Source organism: Primulina tabacum, chromosome 9, assembly GCF_025594145.1.
Source record: "Primulina tabacum isolate GXHZ01 chromosome 9, ASM2559414v2, whole genome shotgun sequence".
NCBI lineage: Eukaryota > Viridiplantae > Streptophyta > Magnoliopsida > Lamiales > Gesneriaceae > Primulina > Primulina tabacum.
In genome coordinates, this window is record NC_134558.1 from 2,147,971 (window position 1) to 2,173,836 (window position 25,866).

Sequence of the window (25,866 nt, forward strand, 5' to 3'; positions counted from 1 at the left end):
AATCATCCATTCATCAAGTTTTATTTCATCTTATAGCATTTGAGTGTTTATTTTTATAATATTTGTGAGGTTTTTGTTCTCCTGTATTAAGAGAGTGTGTGTTCTCTTTGGAAATACAGTGAGTGGTTGTACACCATAAAATATTATAGTAAAATTCTTTTCATCTTACCCGTGGTTTTTACCCTAATATTTTTAGAGGTTTTCCACGTAAATCTCGGTGTCCAGTTTTTATACTTTATTTTCATATTATTATCTCAAGTTTCCGCACGTGGGACCAACAAGTGGTATCAAAGCCTTTGTTTAAAATTTCTTACAACTCTGAGTATGTTCTGTCATTGTAACCTAGACTGATCTTCCACATCAAAAAATATTTTTGAGGTTTTTTTATTAAGGCATGATTATTTTGTCCAGTCTAATAAATTGTTGTAGACATAATGGAGGACATGTACGAGATAACAAAGTTCAATGGAAGAAATTTTCTGCTATGAAAAATAAAGATACAAGCAGTTTTAAGAAATGAGAATTGCTTGGCGGCTATTGGAGATATATTGGTGGAAATTACTGACGATGGAAAGTGGAATGAGATTAATGATAATGTTGTTGCCAATTTACACTTGGCTATAGCAGATGAAGTACTGTCAAGTATCTCTTAGATAAAAACAACAAAAGTTATCGGGGATACTCTGACAAAGATGTATGAGATTAAGTTACTGCACAACATTATTTTCCTAAAGATAAGACTTTATACTCTTTGGATGGTGGAATCTTCATCGATGATCGACCATATTAACACACTAAATACTATATTTGCCCAGCTCACTTCTATGAGGCATAAAATAGAGAAAAATGAACGTGCAGAGCTTCTATTTCAAAGTAAACCAGATTCATATGACCAACTTATCATCAACATAACCAACAATATTCTTATGAGCTTTCTATAATTCGACGATATCTTAACTGCGTTTATCGGAGAAGAAGCCGACGCAAAAATAAGGAAGATATTTTGATACATCGAAGTAGACAAAGGCTTTACCGATGATAAGAGGAAGATTTATAGACCATGACTTCAGTGGGAGCCAAAGACGAGGTAGATCAAATTCAAGAAGTAAGACGAAAAATATTTAATGCTTCAAATATGGCGGTAAATTGCACTTCAAGAAAGAATGTACGAGTATCGATAAGAGTTCTCAAGAAAATGGTGGCAGTACTTCAGGCATTGATAAATTTTATTCAGCGAAGCTGCAACAGTTGCAGAAGGCATGCACAAATTTTGTGACACGTGGATTATGGATTCAGGAGCAATGTGGCACATGACGTCTCGAAGATAATGGTTTGACCATTATGAACCAGTGTCAGGAGGATTTGTATTCATGAGAAATGATAATGCCTTGGAAATTGATGGGGTCGGTACTATCAAAATAAAAATGTTTGATGACATCATTCGCACCATACAGGAGGTACGACATGTGAAAGGACTGAAGAAAAATATTTTGTCATTGGGGCAATTGGATGACATCGGGTGCAAAACCCGTATCGAGAACGAGATCATAAAAATTGTGAAAGGTGTGTTGTTGTTATGAAGGCAAAAAAAGTCGCTGCAAATCTGCATGTACTTTTGAGAGATATACACAAAAAGACAGCACTAGTTATCGCATCAATTGATTCAGGAGAAGAATTAACAGTGATGTGGCATACAAAGCTCGGGCATATGTCAGAACTAGGGTTGAAAATTCTCTCATAATGGAAGCTGCTGCCGGGACTTACAAAAGTGTCACTACCCTTTTGTGAGCTTTATGTCACCAGTAAACAACACAGATTAAAGTTAGACACTTCTACTGCCAGGAGCAAAAGCATATTGGAGCTGATTCATTCGGATGTTTGTCAAGCACCGGTTGTATCTCTGGGAGGAGCGAGATACTTTGTCTCGTTCATTGATGATTTCTCTGGGAGATTGTAAGGCCCGCGATTTTATCATTTTAATCGGAGATTATTTAATTTAAGAATTTTGGAATGTTGAGTTATATTCCATGGGTTTACAATTCCATAGGATTGAAATTGGATTAAAAAAAAAGAGTTGTGAGGACCAAACTGCAAATAGTAAAGATTTCAGGGGCTAAAGTGCAATTATGGGATTTGAGGACACTTGTCTTCACCATGCAAATATATATGTTAAAATCTTTCATTCAGCAACTTGAGAGAAAAGGAAAAACGAGAATAGCTACAGAGACTTTGCAAAATTCTTTCGAAGACTAGAATTCTGATTTCACAAGATCTAACCGTCAGAATTTTGATCCAAACACAATTCTGTGATTCTCTCGTCGACAGCTACTACAGGACATTGTATTGACTGCCTTGAATTCAGAACTTCTATTTCTTCAGACCGAGACTACAAAAAGAAAGGTATAAATCAATGTTGAACCGGGAGACTGACTCGAGTGAGATAGAACTTGAGTTTTCCAAAACCACATACTTATTTGCTATTGTTTTCAGATATTTGAATTCATTGCATTTATATATGCTTGTTCTACTGATTTATAGAAAGCATGGATTAGACGATTGATTTGAGATAGAGAATCTTTGGCAGATGTGCCAAGTCGTGACAGAGTTATTGGCAGAGGTGCCAGGTCACTAGACGTTTGGTTTATATCGATGTTCCTTAGAATGCAGATCAGCTTCTATTGCAGATTTTCAATATAGTGTACCAAAATCTGGGAATAAGAACGTACCACCATCTAGCTGAGAAGAGTAGGTGAGTTGTTGCGTTCTTATTCAACCGAGATCCCTAGACTAGGCCAGATTGAGTCGAGTCAAAGAATAAGAGTTAGAGCTTGATTTACAGACTTGTATCGATTATGTTACATGTTTGTATCGATTTATGTTTCAGATTATGATTCATGCTTTTAATAAATGTTTATGATTTTATACATTGCATGTATACATTGTTTATACTGAGAATTCTATTCTCACCAGAGTTATCTGATTGTTGTTGTGTTTGTATGTGTGCATGACAACAGGTGGGACTGGATCAGAGTCAAGAAGAGAATGAGAGATGATAATTAAAGTGGTGATTCCGGACTTAGACGTAGAACTAGTAGTTTATCACTGGTTATGTGACTGAGATGACACTAGTTTGTTTATGATTGTACTTTGAACAGATTTTGTACTTTAGATCATGATGTAGATATTGCACTGATCGTGTATTTAAATAAAATGGAATATAACTTGTTGTATAGATTTGTACACTTGTTTATACAGGGCCCAATTAAAAAAAAAAAAATTAGACCCAGTTTATTTAATTGATCCAATTATTCCCAAAGAACGATTAAGAAGATGATTAGCGTTCGGGTCCCCACAACAGGTGGTATCAGAGCAATAGATCCTTTAGATTGAGATAGAATAGAGTGAGCGGGGTAGATTGAGTTTTCTTTCCTGCTTTTACATGCTAGCATGGCATTATGTTTTACTGCTTTGAAATACATGTTACTTGATTTATCTGATTTGATTGGTAATATGTATTGATTGAGAATGAATCAGAACCGATTCTTGATCAGAGGTAAGATAATCAGAAGAGGACTGAAACAGATTCATCACATGTAATTGCTAACCCTTTTGATAATCAGATATGCCTCCCCGAAGAATCCCAGAACAGGGCAGTACTTCTGCTAATCCGATGGATGTCACAGCAACACCTATGGAAACGTTACTGAAGAGGTTTCAGTCGTTTAAACCGCCAACCCTGAAAGGAACATAGACTTCTGTTGACTGTGAGAGTTGGTTAGATGATATAGAAATGCTGTTTGATTCATTGGATTACACTGATGAGCGCCGAGTCAGACTGATTGGGCACCAATTGCATGATGTTGCGAAAAATTGGTGGATCACGACAAAGAGGGCTTTGGAGCATTGAGGTACGACTATTACTTGGAATATTTTTAAGACCGAGTTCTATCAAAGATTCTTTCTAGTGTCGTACAGAAAGGATAAGGGTGCAGAGTTTGCAAATCTGAGACAGGGTCAGCTGAATATTGAAGAGTATGTGGCCAAGTTCTCTACTTTGCTGCGATTTGCTCCACATGTTGCCGAGAATGATGAAGCCGTTGCTGATCAGTTCATTAATGGCCTGAATACTGAGATCTTTACATTGGTGAACACCGGGCGACCGAATAACTTTGCTGATGCTTTGAATAGAGCAAAGGGAGCCGAAGCCGGTCTGATTAGACAGAAAGAAGCTTCGTATGGTACATCGGCACCGAGACCACACCAACCATCCTCAACACCATTCCAGCAACCCCCTCCCAGATTTGAGAGTGGCAATAGCAGCAGTGGAAAGAGAGATCAGCTGAAAGCCAGAGAGAAACAGTTTAAGAGATCTGGAAGCAGTTCATCCAGTTCTAGCGGCTCACGACAGACTGCCCAGAGCCAGAGTTATTCAGGAGTTTATTGCAGGGCTTGTGGAGGGAGACATCCCACAGAGCAATGCCGATGAGTGTTTGGTGTTTGCAATATTTGTAAACAGCCAGGACATTTTGCCAGAGTCTGTCCACAAAGAGATTCTCAGAGATCACAGGGTGCAGAATCATCTGGATCAGAAGCTCAGACTGGTAGACAACCATCTGTTGTTCACTCTTTCCAGCCAGCACCATCTACCCAGTCACAGCCGAGGCCTGGAGGAAGCCAGACTGTTAGCCAGCCTCCTAGACAGCAGGCCAGAGTTTTTGCTTTGACTGAAGAACAGGCCCAGAACGCACCTGATGATGTTGTTGCAGGTAACTGTTCACTTTGTGGTTATCCTGCTTATGTATTGATAGATACTGGTGCATCTCATATATTCACATCTGAGCGATTTGCATTGATGAATTCCTTGCCTGTTGAGTCATTATCTACTGTAGTATCTGTCTCTTCACCTTTAGGGAGAGGTCTTATATCAGTGACATCTGTTAGATCTTGTATACTGCGGTATGATGAGCATGAGATTGAGTTAGATTGTATTGTACTTGGGTTGTCTGATTTTGATTGCATTATCGGTATTGATATGCTAACCAAGTACAGAGCTACCGTTGATTGTTTCCATAAGATTGTGAGATTCAGACCTGACATGGCTGATGAGTGGAAATTCCACGGTAAGGTTCTAGAGCTAGAATTCCTTTGATATCTGCGTTATCTATGACTCGATTGTTACAGAAAGGAGCAGAGGGATTCATTGTGTATTTAGTAGACGTATTGAAATCGAGCCCAGCATTGGCAGATTTGCCAGTGGTATGTGAGTTTGCTGACGTCTTCCCAGATGAGATTCTGGGCTTGCCTCCAGTCAGAGAGATAGACTTTAGCATCGAATGGTACTAGGTACCGTTCCGATTTCTAGAGATCCATACAGAATGGCACCGATAGAATTGAAAGAGTTGAAAGATCAGTTGGAAGATTTACTGGCAAAGGGTTACGTTAGACCGAGTGTTTCTCCTTGGGGTGCTCCAGTACTGTTTGTGAGAAAGAAAGACGGTTCAATGAGACTTTGCATTGACTACCGGCAACTGAACAAGGCTACGGTAAAGAACAAATATCCCTTGCCTCGCATTGATGATTTGTTTGATCAGTTGCAGGGTTCTTCTGTATATTCCAAGATCGATCTGAGATCTGGATATCAGCAGCTGAGAGTCAGAGACTCTGATATCTTGAAGACAGCTTTCAGAACCAGGTATGGACACTATGAGTTTATTGTCATGCCATTTGGTCTAACAAATGCTCCAGCTGTTTTTATGGGATTGATGAACCGTGTGTTTCAGAAATATCTTGATGAGTTTGTGATTATTTTCATTGATGATATTCTGATATATTCAAAGAATATGATTGATCATGCTGAGCATTTGAGAACTGTATTGAAAATGTTGAGAGCTAAGAAACTATATGCAAAGCTGTCGAAATGCGAGTTTTGGTTGAGACAGGTCGTATTTTTGGGACATATCATAGCTGGAGATTGTATTTCTGTTGATCTCAGTAAAGTTGAGACTGTGATTAGTTGGCCTGAGACTGACATCTGTGCCAGAGATACGCAGCTTTATGGGTTTAGCGGGCTACTGTCGACGATTTATTAGAGATTTTTCTAGTATTGCAAAGCCGATTACCCAGCTAACCCAAAAGAATACACCATTTGTTTGGTCAGAGGCTTGTGAATCCAGTTTTCTAGAGCTGAAGAAGAGATTGACCAGTGCTCCAGTGTTGACTATTTCTTCAGGTACTGGTGATTTCGTTGTGTATTGTGATGCTTCTCACAGACGATTGGGTTGTGTTTTGATGCAGCGAGGACATGTTATTGCATATGCTTCGAGACAGTTGAAGCCACATAAGACTCGATACCCGATTCATGATCTGGAATTGGCTGCTATCGTGTTTGCATTGAAGATATGGCGACACTATCTGTACGGTGAGAAGTTTGAGATATATTCTGATCATAAAAGCTTGAAATATCTGTTTTCACAGTCTGAATTGAATATGAGGCGACGAAGATGGCTTGATTTGTTGAATGATTTCGATTGTGAAATCAAATATTATCCGGGAAAGTCGAATGCAGCAGCTGATGCACTGCGTCGAAAGGTATGTTCTTTATCCTTATCGACTATTGGTGTTTCAAATTTGATTGAAGATTGTTGTCTTTTTGGATTAGTATTTGAGACAGATTGTCAATCTTTGAGATTGTATGCTATTCAAGCTGAGCCAGAACTGATTGTTAGAATCAAAGAAGCAAAGAAAGTGGATCAGAATGTTCAGAACTCGATGTTGATAGTCAGATCAGGTCATCAATCAGAATATCAGGTTCGTGATGATGTACTATATGTGAATAATCGTATTGTTGTGTCGGATGTTTCAGAGTTGAGACAGCAGATATTGACAGAAGCGCACAACAGTCGATTTAGCATTCATCCTGGTGGCAGAAAAATGTATAATGATTTGAAAAGACAGTTTTGGTGGAAACAGATGAAATCAGATGTCACAGATTTTGTATCTAAATGTTTGAATTGCCAATAGGTGAAAGCAGAGAGAAAGAAACCAGGAGGTCTACTGCATAGCTTATCGATTCCAGAATGGAAATGAGATCACATTTCCATGGATTTTGTGATGCAGTTACCGCGATCCTCCCGAGGTTGTGATGCGATTTGGGTCTTTATTGACAGATTGACCAAATTAGCATGTTTTATTCCGTACAGATATGACCAGATGGCAGAGATTTATGTAAGAGAAGTGGTCAGATTGAATGGTGTGCCGAAGTCGATTGTATCAGATCGTGATCCTCGATTTACTTCAAACTTTTGGCACAGTTTGCAGCAAGCTCAGGGTACTACCTTGCATTTGAGTACTGCATATCATCCTCAGACAGACGGTCAGTCAGAGAGGACTATCCAGACATTGGAGGATATGCTTAGAGCTGTAGTGCTAGATTTTGGGCACTAGTTGGCAAGATTCTTTGCCACTTTGTGAGTTTTCTTATAACAACAGCTATCAGACGAGTATAGAGATGGCACCGTTTGAAGCGTTGTATGGCAAGAAGTGCAGATCCCCTCTCTATTGGGATGATATCTCTGAGGTACCTGAGTTTGGACCCGATATGATTAGAGATATGACTGAGAAAGTGAAGCTGATTCAGAAGAGAATGAAGACAGCTCAGGACAGACATGTCAAATATGCGAATATTCGACGCCGACCTCTAGAGTTTGAGCAAGGAGATAGAGTATTTTTGAAGATTTCTCCTTTCAGAGGCGTTATCAGATTTGGCAAACGAGGGATGTTGTTTCCTCGTTACATTGGTCCTTATGAGATTCTGGAGAAGATTGGTACTCGTGCTTATCGACTTGCTCTTCCGCCTTCTCTATCTGTAATACATGATGTCTTTCATGTATCTATGCTACGGAAATATCTCCCTGATAATTCTCATAGTATTCAGCCAGACGAGGCCGAACTTGATGAAAGTCTGAGTTATGTTGAGAAACCTATTCAGATTCTTGATCATAAAGAAAAACAACTCAGAACGAAGACTATTCTGCTTGTGAAAGTCCAGTGGAGTCGTCATGGCATTTAGGAAGCTACCTGGGAGACTGAATCAGATATGAGACAGGAATTCCCAGAGTTATTTTACTGATGTGAGTCTTTTATTTTAGCTTCTGTTATGTCTTCTTATCTTATGTGATTTAATTGCCTGCGATTTCGAGGACGAAATCATGTCTCAGAGGGGGAGAATTGTAAGGCCCGAGATTTTATCATTTTAATCCGAGATTATTTAGTATATGAATTTTGGAATGTTGAGTTATATTCCATGGGTTTACAATTCCATAGGATTGAAATTGGATTAAAAAAAAAGAGTTGTGAGGACCAAACTGCAAATAGTGAAGATTTCAGGGGCTAAAGTGCAATTATGGGATTTGAGGACACTTGTCTTCACCATGCAAATATATATGTTAAAATCTTTCATTCAGCAACTTGAGAGAAAAGGAAAAACGAGAATAGCTACAGAGACTTTGCAAAATTCTTTCGAAGACTAGAATTCTGATTTCACAAGATCTAACCGTCAGAATTTTGATCCAAACACAATTCTGTGATTCTCTCGTCGACAGCTACTACAGGACATTGTATTGACTGCCTTGAATTCAGAACTTCTATTTCTTCAGACCGAGACTACAAAAAGAAAGGTATAAATCAATGTTGAACCGGGAGACTGACTCGAGTGAGATAGAACTTGAGTTTCCCCAAAACCACATACTTATTTGTTATTGTTTTCAGATATTTGAATTCATTGCATTTATATATGCTTGTTCTACTGATTTATAGAAAGCATGGATTAGACGATTGATTTGAGATAGAGAGTCTTTGGCAGATGTGCCAAGTCGTGACAGAGTTATTGGCAGAGGTGCCAGGTCATTGGACGTTTGGTTTATATCGATGTTCCTTAGAATGCAGATCAGCTTCTATTGCAGATGTTCAATATAGTGTACCAAAATCTGGGAATAAGAATGTACCACCATCTAGCTGAGAAGAGTAGGTGAGTTGTTGCGTTCTTATTCAACCGAGATCCCTAGACTAGGCCAGATTGAGTCGAGTCAAAGAATAAGAGTTAGAGCTTGATTTACAGACTTGTATCGATTATGTTACATGTTTGTATCGATTTATGTTTCAGATTATGATTCATGCTTTTAATAAATGTTTATGATTTTATACATTGCATGTATACATTGTTTATACTGAGAATTCTATTCTCACCAGAGTTATCTGATTGTTGTTGTGTTTGTATGTGTGCATGACAACAGGTGGGACTGGATCAGAGTCAACAAGAGAATGAGAGATGATAATTAAAGTGGTGATTCCGGACTTAGATGTAGAACTAGTAGTTTATCACTGGTTATGTGACTGAGATGACACTAGTTTGTTTATGATTGTACTTTGAACAGATTTTGTACTTTAGATCATGATGTAGATATTGCACTGATCGTGTATTTAAATAAAATGTAATATAACTTGTTGTATAGATTTGTACACTTGTTTATATAGGGCCCAATTAAAAAAAATTAGACCCAGTTTGATTAATTGATCCAATTATTTCCAAAGAACGATTAAGAAGATGATTAGCGTTCGGGTCCCCACAGAGATGTTGGGTTTATCCAATCAAAAAGAAATCAGATGCTCTCCAGATTTTCAAAGATTTCAAAGCGCCGGTTGAACTTGATTCTGAAAAGAAAATCAAGTGTTTGAGGACTTACAATGGAGGAGAATATATCAGTGATGAATTTGATACATATTGTCAACATGAGGTTGTCAAAATACAATTCACGACGGCTTACACACTTCAACATAATGGAGTGATGGAGCAGATGAACAAGACCTTGTTGGAGAGAACAAGAGCTATGTTGAGGATTGTGGGTCTAGACAAGTCATTTTGAGAAGAAGCAGTCAAAACAGCTTGTTATATTATCAATCGTTCTCATTCAGTAGTGATTGATCTGAAGACTACGATGGAGATGTGGACCGGGAAGCCGGACATATTATCCTATTTGCATATATTTGGTAGTCATATATATGTTCTGTACAATGAGCAAGAAAGATCGAAGTTGGATTCGAAATCCAGAAAATGTATCTTCTTGGGTTATGCTGATGGAGTGAAGGGGTTTCTCTTGTGGGATCCTACTGTCCACAAGCTTGTCATCAACAGAGATGTTATCTTCGAGGAAGATAAAATAAAGGGAGACAAGGGCATATTGAATTCAGAAACTATTATATTTCAGGTGGAAAATAAGACGGACGAAGGTCAAATTTCTTGTGAAGCAGTACCAGAGCACGAATAACAAGAACATGTTTAGTATGAGGTTTTCAATGTGAGGCAGTCAACTCGAGACAGAAGACCATCAGGTTGGCTTTAAGATTATGTCACTGAAAGCAATATTGCATATTGTCTATTATCAGAGGATGGTGAGCCATCGAGTTTCTACGAGGCTACTCAAAGCTCGGATGTATTCTTGTGGATGATAACTGTTACGTCTACTTGTTTAAAATACGGAAATATATATTTTTTAAAACGCTCTAGTTAGGAAATAAACATTTAAATAAATCGCATGCATGCAATCATACGTTAAAACATCATTTAAAAATTAACATGAGCATTTACTAATAAAAATATAACGGGATAAAACAGGAGGAAAAATCCTACATCCAACAGTAAGATAAACCAATATAAAAATACTTGTATCCTCTCAAAACATGGAATCATAATAGTGCGGAAAAATCATAGGTCCTCGGCTCGTGTCGCCCACCAGGTCCACTGACTCAGAGTCCAGCACCTCTAGTGTCCTCGACATCGAACTCACCTGCATCACACACGCCTAGTGAGTCTAAAGACTAACACACATGTACCATAAATAACAAATATATATACGTAGAACACAACAGTGAAAAATATCATAATCAACATATCTTTCATGAACAAAGAAAACGTAACGTAAACGTATCGTGGGAAATCATATCATGTCAAATCGTATCATCTCATATCATCATGTACGTGTCAAAACAGCTCATCAAATCAGCATAAACTTAAAGATTTTCTTTTAATTGAATTCAGTTAATTAGTTGTGACTTTCGTATCAGCTCTATCGATGGATCCACCTATAAAACCGTGGTACCCGGCGGCAGGGGACATCAGCGACAACATTATCCGCCCACTGAGCCCGGGCCTCAGCTCATCATATCTCATGTCATCGTATACATATACATCGTCAGTCACAACCAATTCTCATCCTTCAAAAATATCGTCATTTTCATCACTTAATAAAAAAACATGTATTTACGTAACTTTTCCTTTAAACCAAGCATGCAACGTATTTATCATAATTGCGTAAAAATCGTAAAAATAATGCATAAACATTTAAAATATCACATATTTGTGCTCAAGGCGCTGCCATGACCAAAATCTTATCCCGGATGCAAAATGATAATTTTGCCCCTGGAAACCTAAAAATTATCGTTTCACCCCTGGACCTCTAAAATTGACCCGAAGCTTACCAAACTCTTTAAAATGTCACAAAACATTTTTTTTCAAAGTATTCCTCGACGTAAACCCGATCCAAATATCAAACTTAACCGATTCGTTTTAAAACTTGGACCGGGGTCCCGATTTTAACCCGAATCGACCCGAAACTTAATCAAATTTTTACCAAACTTAGCCATGTCTTAAAAAACACTTAAAAAGGCTCTAAAGAACCCAAAACCCAGCTTTTTAAAACATTCGAATTCCCTTGTACAGCTGCTGGAAAATCCAGCAGCTCCCCTCACCTCCAACTGAAACACTAGCACACAATCACCACTCTTACACCCAAGCCGATGGCTCCAGCCCCTAACCAGCCTATGGTGGACCTAGCCCATACCCCAAGGAGCCTACCAACACCAAGAACTCAGCCCCATGCAGCCTACACTAACAGCCCCCCCTCTAGACACCAAAAGTGACTCCACCTCCTCCTCTTGCGTTCGATTCCATTGTCTCACTCATGGGTTCACCCCAGCAGTGCTAGGGCTCTCTCAGGAAGTGGTTCGGACCCATCATGAGTAGATCCATAGCCTGGACTCACCCTGGTACCGCCAGCTCCTCCCCTTGGCCCTCGATCTACCAAGAATGAGCCTCCCCATGGCACGCTACTCTCGGTCCTTCCTTTGGTGCGATCAGCAGCCACCCTAGACCCCAAAGCAGTACTTATACACCACGAGTAACCCCTAAACAACCGAGCACAGCGGCCACTTTCAAGAAAACTCAGAACTCGTGAGCAACCGAAATAAAGAATGAAAGGAAACCCATGTAAAATTGATGGCACTTCATGTTCATTTCCAGATCGAGAGATTTCATGCATGTACACATAAACATCAGTAATATACACGTGAGTGATGCAAAAACGAAGATACAACGCGTGCCTGATGTTGCTTAAGGAAGAACGATCGAGGAACCAACAACCGAAGGAATAAGATCTTTGCTTGAGGAGGAAAATGGCTTCACCGAATGTTGCAGCAGCAAATCATGAGGAAGCTTGTGAGTGGAGGGAGTGGGCGGCTAATAAATAAGCCCAATAAGTCCAAAAGTGGACCCATTATATCCAAACGCACTCCCAATAAATATTTCGTGTTGGAAAGATTTTGAAAATATTAGCCGAACCCTTAAAAAGTCATCCGATTCGATAAAATTCACGTATCGTCAAAAATAAAAATCTTGCAGGTAAAAATACCCAATAAAATCCCATTTTTGAAAATATTCTTAAAAACACCTTATTTTAATTAATAAAAATTAATCATGTAATAAACATAATTTTCCTGAAAAATTCTCCGGTCTCCGTTTCTCGTTCGGGCGTAAAATGCACCTAGAAACCCTAATGCATTAACTTATGAAAATTTCATGAATTAGATCTTATCATGCATGAATTATGCATAAAATAATTACACACATAATTTAAAATAAAATTCTAGATTGCATGCAGTCAGGTTACGTGAATTAAATTCCTGGACCTTACAATAACATTGCAAGAAGAGTAGAAGGCATTAGACAAGAATAAAACTTGAGATCTTGTTACACTACCACGAGGAAGGAAAGCCATTGGTAACAGATGGCTCTATAATATCAAGCGTGATGGAAATAACCAAGTGGAGCGGTATCGTGCTGGATTTTTGGTAAAAGAGTATGCTCAGAAAGAAGGTATTGACTTCAATGAGATATTTTCTCCTGTGGTTCGGCTTACAACAATCAGAGTAGTGTTGGCATTGTTGTGGTATTTGACCTACATCTAGAATAGCTAGATGTGAAAACTGCGTCATGGAGATCTTGAAGAAGAAATCTATATGCTCCAGCCAGAAGATTTTGCGGAAAAAAGAAAAGAGAACTTGGTTTGCAGGTTGAAAAAATCTCTATACGGTCTCAAACAGGTGCCGAGGTGTTGGTACAAGAGATTTGATTCCTATATCACGAGTCTTGGATACAACAGACTGAGTGCAGGCCCTTGTACATATTTCAAGATGTCTGGTGATGATTATATCATTTTGCTGTTGTATGTGCACGACATGTTGATAGCAGACCTCCACAAATATCAAGTCAAAGGATTGAAGGCACGGTTGGCTAGGGATTTGATATGAAAGACTTGAGACCAGCAAACAAAATTTTAGGGATGCAAGTTCACCTAGACAGAAATAACATAAATATTTGGTTTTCACAGAAAAATTATTTGAAGAAAGTCTTGCAACGCTTTGAACATGCAAGATAGTAAGCCAATCTCGACACTCTTCCTGTTAACTTCAAGTTATCCTCCGAGATGTGTCTTAGCAGTGAAGCAGAAAAGATGGAGATGTCTCGAGTATCATATGCGCATTAACAGTGGGAAGTTCGATGTTTGCCATGATCTATACAAGACCGGACATTGCTCAATCAGTGGGAGCAGTTAGTCGATATATGACGAATCCTGGACGAGAGTATTGGAGCACGGTTAAGAGGATCCTTAGATACATTAAAGGTGTAACGCCTCAGATTCGACGACTGTCCTCAATGTACCAAGTCTTTCCAGCGTGTTTATGTCCTCACTCACATGCACTCTAGGAAACTTCACAGGGGGTCACCCATCCCAAAATTGCCCCAAGTCAAGCACGCTTAATTTTGGAGTTCTTATGTGATGAGCTACAGAAAAGAAGATGCACCTTCTTGATATGAGTAGTAAATATCAAATCTTTTAAGCCCTCTTCAACCGCACAGTACTATACCTAAACAGTTTCGGAATCCCTCTCCTTCCGGTGTAAGATCGGTTCATCCATGTTCCCTCTGCCTAGAAGTCTGCCAGGATCCGCTCATTGTCCGTGCAATCTCATGGAACCGGCGATCACCCCCCGCCCTCTTCGGCCCCGGGCCTCACATGTCCACCAGATTCCGCTTAGTTCGTCGCCGAACCACACCGTACTCGGAGAGGTCGGCTCTAATACCAACTGGACCGAAGAGGGCGGGGGGTGATCACCGGCTCTATGAGGTTGCACGGACAATGAGCGGCTCCTGGCAGGCCTCTAGGCAGAAGGAACATGAATGAATCGATCTTATACCGGAAGGAGAGGGATTCTGAAACAGTTCAGGTATGGAACTGTGCAGTTGAAGATGGCTTAAAAGATTTGATATGTACTACTCATATCAAGAAGGTGCATCCTCTTTTCGGTCGCTCATCACATAAGAACTCCAAAGTTAAGCGTGCTTGACTTGGAACAATTTTGGGATGAGTGATTCCCTGGGAAGTTTCCTAGGGTACGTGTGAGTGAGGACATAAGCACGCTGGATAGACTCGTCTTGGTACAGTGAGGACAGTCGTCGAATCTGGAGCGTTACAAAGGGTGCCTCAAATGCTGTATTATGTTATGGAGGATCAGATTTTTCATTCAGGGGCTATGTCGATTCAGATTATGCAGGTGATCCTGATAAGAGAAGATCTACTACTGATTATGTGTTTACACTTGCAGGGGAACAGTAAGTTGGGTTTCAAAACTGCAAACAGTTGTGGCATTATCTACAACGGAGGCAGAATACATGACAGCTACTCAAGCTTGCAAGGAAGCAATATGGATTAAAATGTTATTGGAGGAGATCAGGCACAAACAAAATAATATTCCTTTGTTTTGTGATAGTCAAAGTGCCTTGCACATTGCAAAGAATCCATCCTTTCATTCTAGGACTAAACACATTGGAGTACAATTTCACTTTATACGAGAAGTAGTAGAAGAAGGAAGTGTGGATATACAGAAGATCCATACAAAGATAACATAGATGATTTTTTGATCAAGCCAGTGAACACTGATAAGTTTGAGTGGTGTAGATCTTCAAGTGACCTAAGAGAAACTTAAGCAGCAGATGATGACAAGATTGAAATGATGTGTGAAAATGTTTTTGATTCTCAATCAAATCTCCAAGTGAGAGAAATGTCGGTAATAATGGAGGTGCAATTAATGAGCACGTATTTTTTGAAAACATAAAAAGATGGAAGACACGTTTTGAAAATTTGCAAATGGAATGAAATTTTCTACACTGCAGTTTCACACCTACGGGGATGTCTATTTCCCTCATTCTGAAATCATACTTTCATCGAGTTTCTCTCATCTTATAGCATTTGAGTGCTCAGTTCTATAATATATGTGAGATGTTTGTTCTGTTGTATTAAAATAGTGTGTTTTCTCTTTGGAAACACAGTGAATGGTTGTACACCGTAAAATATTATAGTGAAATTCTTCTAATCTTGTCCGTGGTTTTTGCCCTAATATTTTTAGGAGTTTTATTATTCTTTATTTTTATGTTATTATCTCAGGTTGTCGTAGGTAGACTATAGTTTGACACCAAAATTCGAAGAGATTAGAGCTAACGACGACTCCACTACGTTTGAACTTTTTAGGGATTGGATTCGATTGGATAAGATTATATTATAATCGGCTCTCCTAAAAATTTGAGGGAAACAGCCAAAAAATATAATGGCGTCGCCCGGACTCGAACCGGAGACCTTCAGTGTGTTAGACTGACGTGATAACCAACTACACCACGACACCTTGTCGAACAACTGCGAGACTTGAATGTATATAAAGAATGTGTTTGTGCGACTCTACCTCCGATAAATCTCACTCCATCAGTCTCTGCGTCTAAAATTCAAGAGTCACCGCGGCACTGCCTAGGTTTTCGCCTGTTCCCGAGCTCCATGAATGGTTGTGCCGGAAATATACTCGCCTCTGTTTGTGTATAATTATTACGATAATACCGATGGAAGTTGGAGGTCCTGAATCATCCGAGCCTCCGTCCATCAGGCCGCTCAACAAAGGCGTTGTTCACCGAATCTGCGCGGGCCAGGTGATTTTGGACCTCTCTTCTGCGGTGAAGGAGCTCGTCGAAAACAGCCTCGATGCTGGTGCTACGAGTATCGAGGTCGCTCTGAAGGAGTACGGTCTGGAGTCTTTCCAAGTCATTGACAATGGCTCCGGCATTTCTCCCAAGAATTTCAGGGTATATTTTTCCTACCAATCATCCTTAATTCATTTCATCTGATTTTACTTGAAGTGTGATTCGATTCTTCGGGTTGTTCGCGAGCTTCCTTACTTGTTTTGCAACATTGCCATTTGAGTATGTGTGTCAAGTATTCGTGCTTCCTCTCTTGTGTTTGTATTGAAAAAATAGCTCTTGCTGGCATATAATTATATCTGAATGATTGATATCGAGTTTCTCGATTTTGTTATATAGGTCTTGGCTTTGAAGCATCATACGTCAAAGCTAAATGGTTTTCAAGACCTTGAGTCTCTGACTACTTTTGGGTTTCGAGGGGAGGCTTTGAGTTCGCTGTGCGCGTTGGGGGACTTGACTATAGAGACACGTTCTAGTAGTGAGGTCGTTGCGACACACTTGACTTACAATAGATCAGGTCTTCTGACCACCTGAGAAGAAGACTGCTCGTCAAGTCGGAACTACTGTCACTATCAAGAAATTGTTTTCATGTTTACCAGTCAGGAGCAAAGAATTCCAGCGAAATATTCGTAAAGAATATGGAAAGTTGATTGGTTTATTGAATGTGAGTTTCTGATTTCGAATACTTTTTGGTTTGTTGTGTTTTGGAGTTCTTTCACCTATTGATTTGCCTCGCAGTAGTAGCTAAAGACGTGATAAAATGTTGAGTTTAGGATGAGAGGGAGTTCAAGGTCGCCATACATTATTTGTTTCTTCTGTATTGAATGTTTCATTTCAGAAAGACCAAATCATTTGGAGTTCACTTTTGCCGATGAATTCTGTATTCCAAACTTTCCAAATTTTACTTTGGCCGATAAAACCCGTGCACATTTTCTTCATGAACAAGAGGAATCATTGGCAAAACTGAATATAGTTTTGTAACATATATAGTTGATTTAACTTTTGTTTTAATCTTCCATAAAGAGAACTGTTGAACTTGCAATTTCAATAATTAAGACACTCTTGACTCTTTTTTGGAATGATATGACAATATTCAATTCATATTTTGTGGCTTTATCAGGAAAGCATGTTCCCACTTTCCCTAACAAACCTTCTCATGGATTGTGTTGATTTTTAGGCCTATGCGCTTGTTGCCAAAGGAGTAAGATTAATTTGCACCAGCACAACTGGTAAAAATGCTAGGTCTGTAGTGCTGCAAACACAGGGAGGTGGATCCCTTAAAGACAATATCATCACTGTGTTTGGTATGAGCACCTTTTCTTGTTTAGAACCTGTGAGAGTTAGCATTACAGATGATTGTATGGTTGAAGGATTTGTTTCAAAGTCTGGATATGGAAGCGGACGTCACATAGGAGATCGTCAATTCTTTTTTGCTAATGGTCGTCCAGTTGACGTGCCCAAAGTTGGCAAGCTTGTGAATGAGTTGTATAGAGGTGCAAATTCCCGACAATATCCTGTTGCAATCTTGGATTTTTCCATTCCAACTAAGGCATATGACGTGAATGTGACGCCAGATAAAAGGAAAATATATTTCTCCAATGAAAGCAGAATTTTGCAGTCCTTAAGGGAGACTCTGGAGAAGATTTATTCATCAAATCAAGTTACTTATACAGTTAACACAGTAGAGAAACTTAATGAGGAGAATCTTGGCTCCAAGGTTGATTCTCTACGTGAGTGCATTGAGATGCCCATAAAGCAATTGTTTCCAGAAGATAACGTGGTTCGAGAGGAAAATCATGACAAACAATGCACAAATGACAGCGCGGCTTTCACAACAGTTAAAGGGGACCGTAGAGATTCTTCTGCTGAGGAGCTCGGTGCTGATGTTCATTCAATGAAAAAACAATTTGTGCTCAAAGTTCACGGGGGCAGGAAAAGCCAACTTATGGATGCTCCCCTCCAGTCAAGGCCGATCGTTAAAGGTGGCACTGATAATTCACTTCGGCAGTCGAACATCTTCCAGAAATCACTCAGTAATTTTGTTACAGTAAATAAGAGAAAACTAGAAAACATGGGTACTGCATTGTCTGAAGTTCCGCTTCTTAGAAGTGGACCTCTTGATAGATTCAGGGACAATAGCTCAGTGAATCATTCTTCATCACCGAGATCTCCAGTCAATTCCACAAAGTATGATGATTATAAAAATAATACATGCAGTGAACCTCAACCAGCAAAAACTCCGAGAATCAGTAGTTTCTTTGTTGATGCAGAGACGAATGTTTCATTATGTTCATCAAACAAAGAGCAAAGCGGAACAAGAGAGGTATAGATTTTTGTGTATGCCACTGATAAAGGCCCCTGCATTTGGTTGTTTGTTGCTAGGGTAAATATATCCTTCTAAATTTATCGGACACACATGCACACATATATATACCTAAATCACATGGAATTTTTCGTCTAGGCAATTGACTTACCGGAAGCAAATAATTGAAGAGAGAGCGTCATCAGATGCCTGTGTTCCTGGTGCTTTGAAAAGCACTAATTCACAACCTACATATGTTGACCTGCCATCACATTCTTTGGGTAAAGACTCCCCAATGGTTTCTTCTGGTATAAACATTGGTTTTACCTTGCAATTTAGTGTTAAAGATTTGATGTCAAGGAGTAAACAAAGGCTGTCAAGACTGCGGTCCTTAAACCATTCATCTGGAAGAATGAATTTGAAAGGGTACCTAGCAAGTCAATCCTGTTAAAAGAAATGAAAGAAATTTTAGTACTTATATTATTTGAGGATCGGTAACTTTGTTATGTACAGGGGTTTTGCTGCAGCAACATTGGATCTTTCACAATTTGCAAATGAGGAGGGGAAGGCTAAGGCTCTAGCTGCTGCTACCAGGGAGTTGGATAGACTATTTAAGAAAGAAGACTTTAATCATATGAAGGTTCTAATGCCCTGTTTTTTATAAGGTTTTTGTAAAAAAACTTGTTCAATGCTGTAGCCCCTCTGATGCTTGTGTAAATTCCATTTATTCTTCCGAAGTTACCTACTACTTCACAGTAGTTTAGGGACTGGTCTCGAAACTATTTTTTTTTTTTTGGCTAGGGTCTTGAAGACATTAACGAGAGTTTATTTCATGAGTAACTGCACAAGTAGGGTTTTTTCGTTTAGTTTGGTGTGTGTGTATTACTAAAAATGCAGTGTACGACCTTTTTACCACTGTCTAACTGGAAAAACAATTGTTGTCCCATCAGGGGAGCGTAATGTAATTGGGAAAAACAACAAAATTGTAGGGATCCAATTTGATAGGGACATTCTGTGTGAAAGAATTTGATAAATTTTACAAAGTAACACAAAGTAACATGGGCAAAGTATGTCAAAGCTACTTGTTACAAGGCAAAGTCAATTATCACAGCACGCTAGCTTTACTTCATGATTATGTTATGCCACATATTATGAAAACTTTTGTTCTTCCATCACTTGCTCATCCTTTTCTTTCATGCAGATCATTGGACAATTTAACCTTGGATTCATTATTGGCAAGTTGGATCAGGACCTCTTTATTGTAGACCAGGTGATATGCCTCTTTTCGGCATGGAAGGATGAAAAATAAATGTGTTTATCGTATGGTTTACTTCTTGCATGTTTAATTCTTTTCTCAAAACAATCATATTCTGTGCTTAAGAAATTTTTCATCAGCATGCTGCAGATGAGAAATACAATTATGAACGTTTGTCACTAACAACCATATTGAACCAGCAACCTTTACTTCGGTAAGACATTTGGCTTGGTAGCAGGCATCAGTCTATCTATGTATAAGACTCTCTAACCCTGGTAGTAGAAAGAAAATGTGTTATTATTTTTTCTAGTACGATTATCTTTTATTCAGGCCATTGCACATGGAGTTATCTCCAGAGGAAGAGATCGTCGTCTCCATGCACATGGATACTTTCAGGTGCAAGTTTTATTAGAGAATCCTCTCACTCTTTCGTTCTGCAACTTTTGTACTCTTCTGCATCTGAATGCTATTAACATGTGGCTATTGCATAATTTTTGCCTTTAGCTTGAGTTTGTGGTTCATTAACCAACCTCATTGACAATTGACCATAGTTGTCAAAAGCGCTGATGACCAAAAAATGCTATGTGTTTCATTAATACTCGCTTTTTTTTGCATGAACTCTTTAATTTATTCTTTAACATGCTATGGACATTTCGGACATGCTTTCGCATATCTGTTACCCCCTATTAAATGTAGTTTGTGTCGATGAATCACACCATTTGTTTTTTTACCACAAAAACAACATATAATAATCGGTTTTTTAGGATCCGAAAGTGTGGCATAATTTTAAGTAATATCCTTTCGATTTGATAGAATTATTGTATTTGACATTGTAAACAACTCAAAAATCAATAACAATTACCTATTAAAATAATAATAATAAAAAAAACAAAACAGTTAATTTTTTTTACAGAAATTCATAAGATTAGGGATTTACCAATTTTGGGCAGCAAAGAGGAGAGGTGGGGAAGTGGGAACACAGCAGACGGGCCGCTTTTAGGGGCTTAACATTTTTTGCTTAAAATCGCACTTTCAAACCTTAAAAAGAAGGCATGTGCGGCTTCTATGAAGCGCACAACTAAGCACCTTGCGCAACAAAGTGAAGTGGACAAAAGTGATTGCTTCACAGACCTGCTGTGCTTTGGAGTTCGCCTCGAGTTGATTTGCGCTAAAGCGACTGAGGCGAGCGCTTTTGACAGCTATGCAATTGACCCAGGGCTTTGTGCATAACAGAAATTTTCTATATTCGTTTAATATTGTTTGTCATCGGTGTTGATCTCTAATCAATGTTAACCCTTTTTTTGTATTCTTATGAATTATGATGGATATAATTATTATTGTTTATGTGGTTTGGATCATAGAATATTTCTTTTTGAGCTATTGATGATTTTTTTTTTCAAAAAAACATAACATAATGACACAGATGTGTTTTGGCTTTATTCATTTCGTGTGAACCAGTAACAATCACATCCCACATTCATGATTTATTTTCCTGATAACTTTACTTTCTTGCTGGATACAGTTTCTTCCAACTTAGTAAAAATTGATGTGTGTTTTGTTATGCTTGACTTTCAGGAAAAATGGTTTTTTATTGGAGGAGGACATGCACGCACCTCCAGGAAACCGCTTTAAACTAAAAGCAGTTCCTTTCAGTAAAAACATAACTTTTGGGGTTGCAGGTAATATAATAAAGTCTGCCGTGTAAATTTATAATTTCACCAAAATTCATTTTTGCATGCAGAGAGCAGCAAGCATGGTGGTTAATTCTGTTAAAACCAGATAACCTGTACTTTGGTAGTTTCACAGATGTCAAGGAGCTTATATCAATTCTATCCGATAATCATGGAGAATACTCCATGATTGGCAGTTATAGAGAAAACTCTGCTGATTCAGTTTGTCCACCTAAAGTACGTGCAATGCTAGCGTCACGTGCGTGCAGATCATCTGTTATGATTGGAGATTCTCTTGGAAGGAGTGAGATGCAGAAGGTACTTAAGAATGCTGATGTATCTGAGTTATAACGAAAATCAATCTTTGATCTTTTGCCCTCTTAAACCCATTTTTTGATCTGTGAACTTTGAACAATGAAGAGTTGGAATCATTGGAAGGCGATTTTGATTTCGTTTTGTCTGATCATTACAGATATTAAGACATTTGGCAGACCTCAGGTCTCCTTGGAATTGTCCGCATGGAAGACCAACAATGCGACACTTGGTTGACCTAAGAACTGTAAATAGACTAATTGACGAAGCTCCGGCCTTCGAGTCTCTTTCTTCATAGGTACCATCCTTTGTGGTGTTCTGTTAGTTTATCTGCATAGTCGTCGCCTGTAAGTATATGGTTTTATCGATATCAGAAACTTGAAATTTGATCAGTGGGAATCTTTATTTTTTTCATTTTTGATTCTCAGCCAAGAGCCTTCGTTCCCAAAAGAATTGTAATGCCTACATATTTTATGTGCGTGTAGACACACCTCGAACCTAAGAAATCCAAGGCCATGTTTTGTTTGGATGTTGAGGCTCTCTAATCAAGATGCCAACCAATTCCTAGACAGAAATGTAATGTTTGTTTTGATTAAGATTATCATAATTGATCGACTGCACTGTTACCTTTGGACAATTATGAATAATAATGGTTTCGAATAGTTGATTTGAAAATATTATTATGATTGAAAAATGAATTAATTCTTTTACAGGTCTATTATTTAAAATTTATAAATATTATTATAATTGAAAAATGGATTAATTCTTTTACAGGTCTATTATTTAAAATTCATTTATTTGGTTTTCTTAATCAAAATGGCGATTAAAGTCATTATGAAGAACGTGAATTATATTTTGTTAACAGCATTTACAACGTAAAAATTTTTATCAGATAGTCTTGTAGATCAATTTTGCGAACGAACGATTCATAAAAAATTATATATTTTTACATATAAAATAATTTTTTTATATTATAGATAGGTCGATTAATCTACCATTTTTTTTTATAGGTTTCATGAAAATTGTTATTTTTTTTTGGGTCATTTGTCATGAGGATAGATAAAACAAGCTATTTTGAATTAAACTTGTGATAAGTATTGTTAATCTGACCCCTTCACTAATCAAGGAAATAAACACAACAAAAAACAGTTGAAATTGAATTTATCGTCTTACATTTCAAATAATCTACTTTCAACACAGTGGTCATATATAATTGAAAGATTTCTCTAAATAATTTGGTTATAATGAGATTTTTTTGTATGTAATTTGCTTAGATTTTCAACATTGTGTTGTGCTTAAAATCACGTACTTTTGTATAGGCTTCTTGTGTTTCTAAAAGGTATCATATGTTCAGCTTTATTGATACCATGGACCTCAAAACATAATATCATCATTATATCTTACTTGAGTAGCAGAAGCGTGTACAATTCTTGATTTTACAACTTATAAACCAAATTCTATCACTCTAATCTCGAATAAAATACATGCGTAAGTTTGCGGTCTTGCTAAGCCGACATTTCCATTTTCTCAATTTTTATACTATTTGAAGTCATGAAATCATGTATTTGGAATTAACAATAAATAGAAGAAAATTAGAAATTAAGTCTTTGGATACTTAGTGAGAGAATAAAATTGAGTTTTTATATTTATAACAAGTCAAACAGTAATATCTCATTGCAATAATTCAATATGAGATTATATGTATCAGTAGTAACATATCGTTATAGAAATATCTTGCCAAATGAAATTCAGTGAGAGTTCAGGACTGTAAAGTGAATATCGTGAACTAAAGAGGTGACTCCCACCAACATTCGGTGTAGCACTTTTCCCCACTTATTCAAATAAGATTCCGTATAATCGATCATTTACGAGCCAATATAAACTACATTTCCGAATTGAAGTCACATTCTGATGAACCATATACTAGGTCTTAAACATGTTGTTCATTGGATTCATATTTCCGGGTTGAAACCGCGTTGTCCAGTGGACTAGGAATTCAGTATATAGACCATTATTCATTGCTGCAGTCATTCATTCATTCATTCGTTTATTCAGTCATTCATAGTCTATCGATAACCAGTCAAAAATTAATAAATCCAGAAATACAATATGACCAATAAAATGATAAATACATGATATGATGCAATATATATCAATAAATCGATAGCTATGAAATTTTACGATAAATTAAGGTTGAATGTCAAAAGGTCATAATTGAAGAAATTAGTAGTAAACCTTGTCTTAATATCTAACTTTTTGTTTCGATTTCAATTTCAATCTTAGATAATTTTCAATAAATATAATGTAAGTGATTTGACACTGGATATGACAAGTAGAAGTGTTGGAATCTTAAAGATATTTTTTTTACAAAAATTATATCGGGTAGTTTTGGTTAAAATTTTAAAAATTCATAATAATTAAAATACAAGTCGTAAAATCATGAAACTTTCCAAAATGTCTGGTAATGCAGAAATGATCGGAGTCGTTGAAATCCAGAAGATGGAGTGGCGTGTGAAACTCACACAACACCGTGCTGACGCGTGGAGAAGCTTTAACCACTATGCGCGGTCAAAATTTTATGGTGGCTTTGTTTTGGTCTTCACTACAAATTTTGTATTGAAAACATTTTGAAATTCATGATGGATTGGCTTAGTTCAGCCATCCAAAACAATTTTTCTGACGACTGTGAGAATGGTCGACTGACACATTTGTAAACTAAAAAATATTTTGAACACAATTTATTTAAAAACTGAAGTGACAATATGTTAAGAAATTATTATTACCCTAAAATTTTGGTGATCGACAAAATCAAAACAGTACTTAACTGTTTTAGGAAACAACTGCAATCTTCCTTGTATTACAGAAATCATTTCAACCGCCTACTCTTCAACCATCAGAGAGCAGAAGAGCGTCAACTGCTAGAAGAATTCCAATCGGATGTTCCAAGACAGATTTCGACCGCTTCATTAAAGAGTTATTTATTGCTCACTTAATGAAAGACTTTCTCTGACCGACTCAGGATATTCAATGGTTTTACACAGCTATAAGTCAACTATATCCTGCATGAGTCCCGATAAAGATCTGCATTAATGTCACTATCTCATAATAGAAATATTGCTTATATATTTTTCAAGTTCTGATGAAGATAACAGTCACCACAAAGGGATGCTCAACAGCAACTCTTCAATGAACGGGATTCAAAGCTACACAAGCAAAGAGAACATTAAATGTTTGCTGAAGAACATTTAATAAAGTTGCAGCTGATAGTGACACATCATTCTAGCTATATAGGTTTACGTTATTCATCTTTTCTGACCGTTGGAATCATAGCTTATAAAAGAATAGCTGAAGAATACAGATACAAGCTCGATCTCTTTAAGCTTTTCAACCACGCGATTGAAATACTACTGAAGCTTGCGTACTGAAAGATCTGAGCACTCTTAAAGTTCATATACTTCATCGCTCATGAAGCACGCACTCAGCAGAAAGATATCTGATCATTCAATGATCAATTTTGTACTACTCAAAATATACAGTTTTCTTTTATCAGTAACCTTTTGGTTATTTAATTGATTGTGTTGTCTAATGAACCGATGTTTCTTAAAATCCAGAAGTTTAAAGTGATCACTAAGGGTTCCAAAACTGACAGTGTGATAAGTCTTGATTAGAGTGGGCTGCTGCAATAAGTTTGTAAATCCAAAATCTTTTAGTGTAATCCTTCCTAAAGAGGAAGAAGGGGTGACGTAGGAGTTTTTATCATCGAAGATCCATAAAAATCATGTGTCTTTACTTTTCGCGTGCACTTTCTTTTCGAACCATTTCTTGTTAACAAGCCAGTCAACCAGTTGAAGCTTAGAAATTGTGAACCGTTCTCCGCACTTTTCAAGTGGTTCATATTTCTAACCATTCAAGAAAA

General features: G+C 37.7%; 1 protein-coding gene and 1 non-coding gene across 2 annotated transcripts; one reads left to right on the forward strand and one right to left on the reverse strand.

Annotated features, from left to right (window-relative positions):
* Positions 1-15,994: 15,994 nt before the first annotated feature.
* On the reverse strand, positions 15,995-16,068 carry TRNAV-AAC (transfer RNA valine (anticodon AAC)). The gene has a single exon. It is a non-coding gene; the product is annotated as a tRNA-Val (tRNA).
* A 77-nt stretch (positions 16,069-16,145) lies between these two features.
* Positions 16,146-22,377, forward strand: LOC142556616 (DNA mismatch repair protein PMS1). Its single transcript, XM_075668092.1, is given in 12 exon segments — positions 16,146-16,516; positions 16,751-16,942; positions 16,944-17,075; positions 17,589-18,734; positions 18,892-19,139; positions 19,227-19,353; positions 19,915-19,983; positions 20,109-20,182; positions 20,299-20,364; positions 21,544-21,647; positions 21,775-21,956; positions 22,111-22,377. Coding segments are annotated over 12 exon segments (2,718 nt in total). The 5' UTR covers positions 16,146-16,276; the 3' UTR covers positions 22,249-22,377.
* Positions 22,378-25,866: the final 3,489 nt, after the last annotated feature.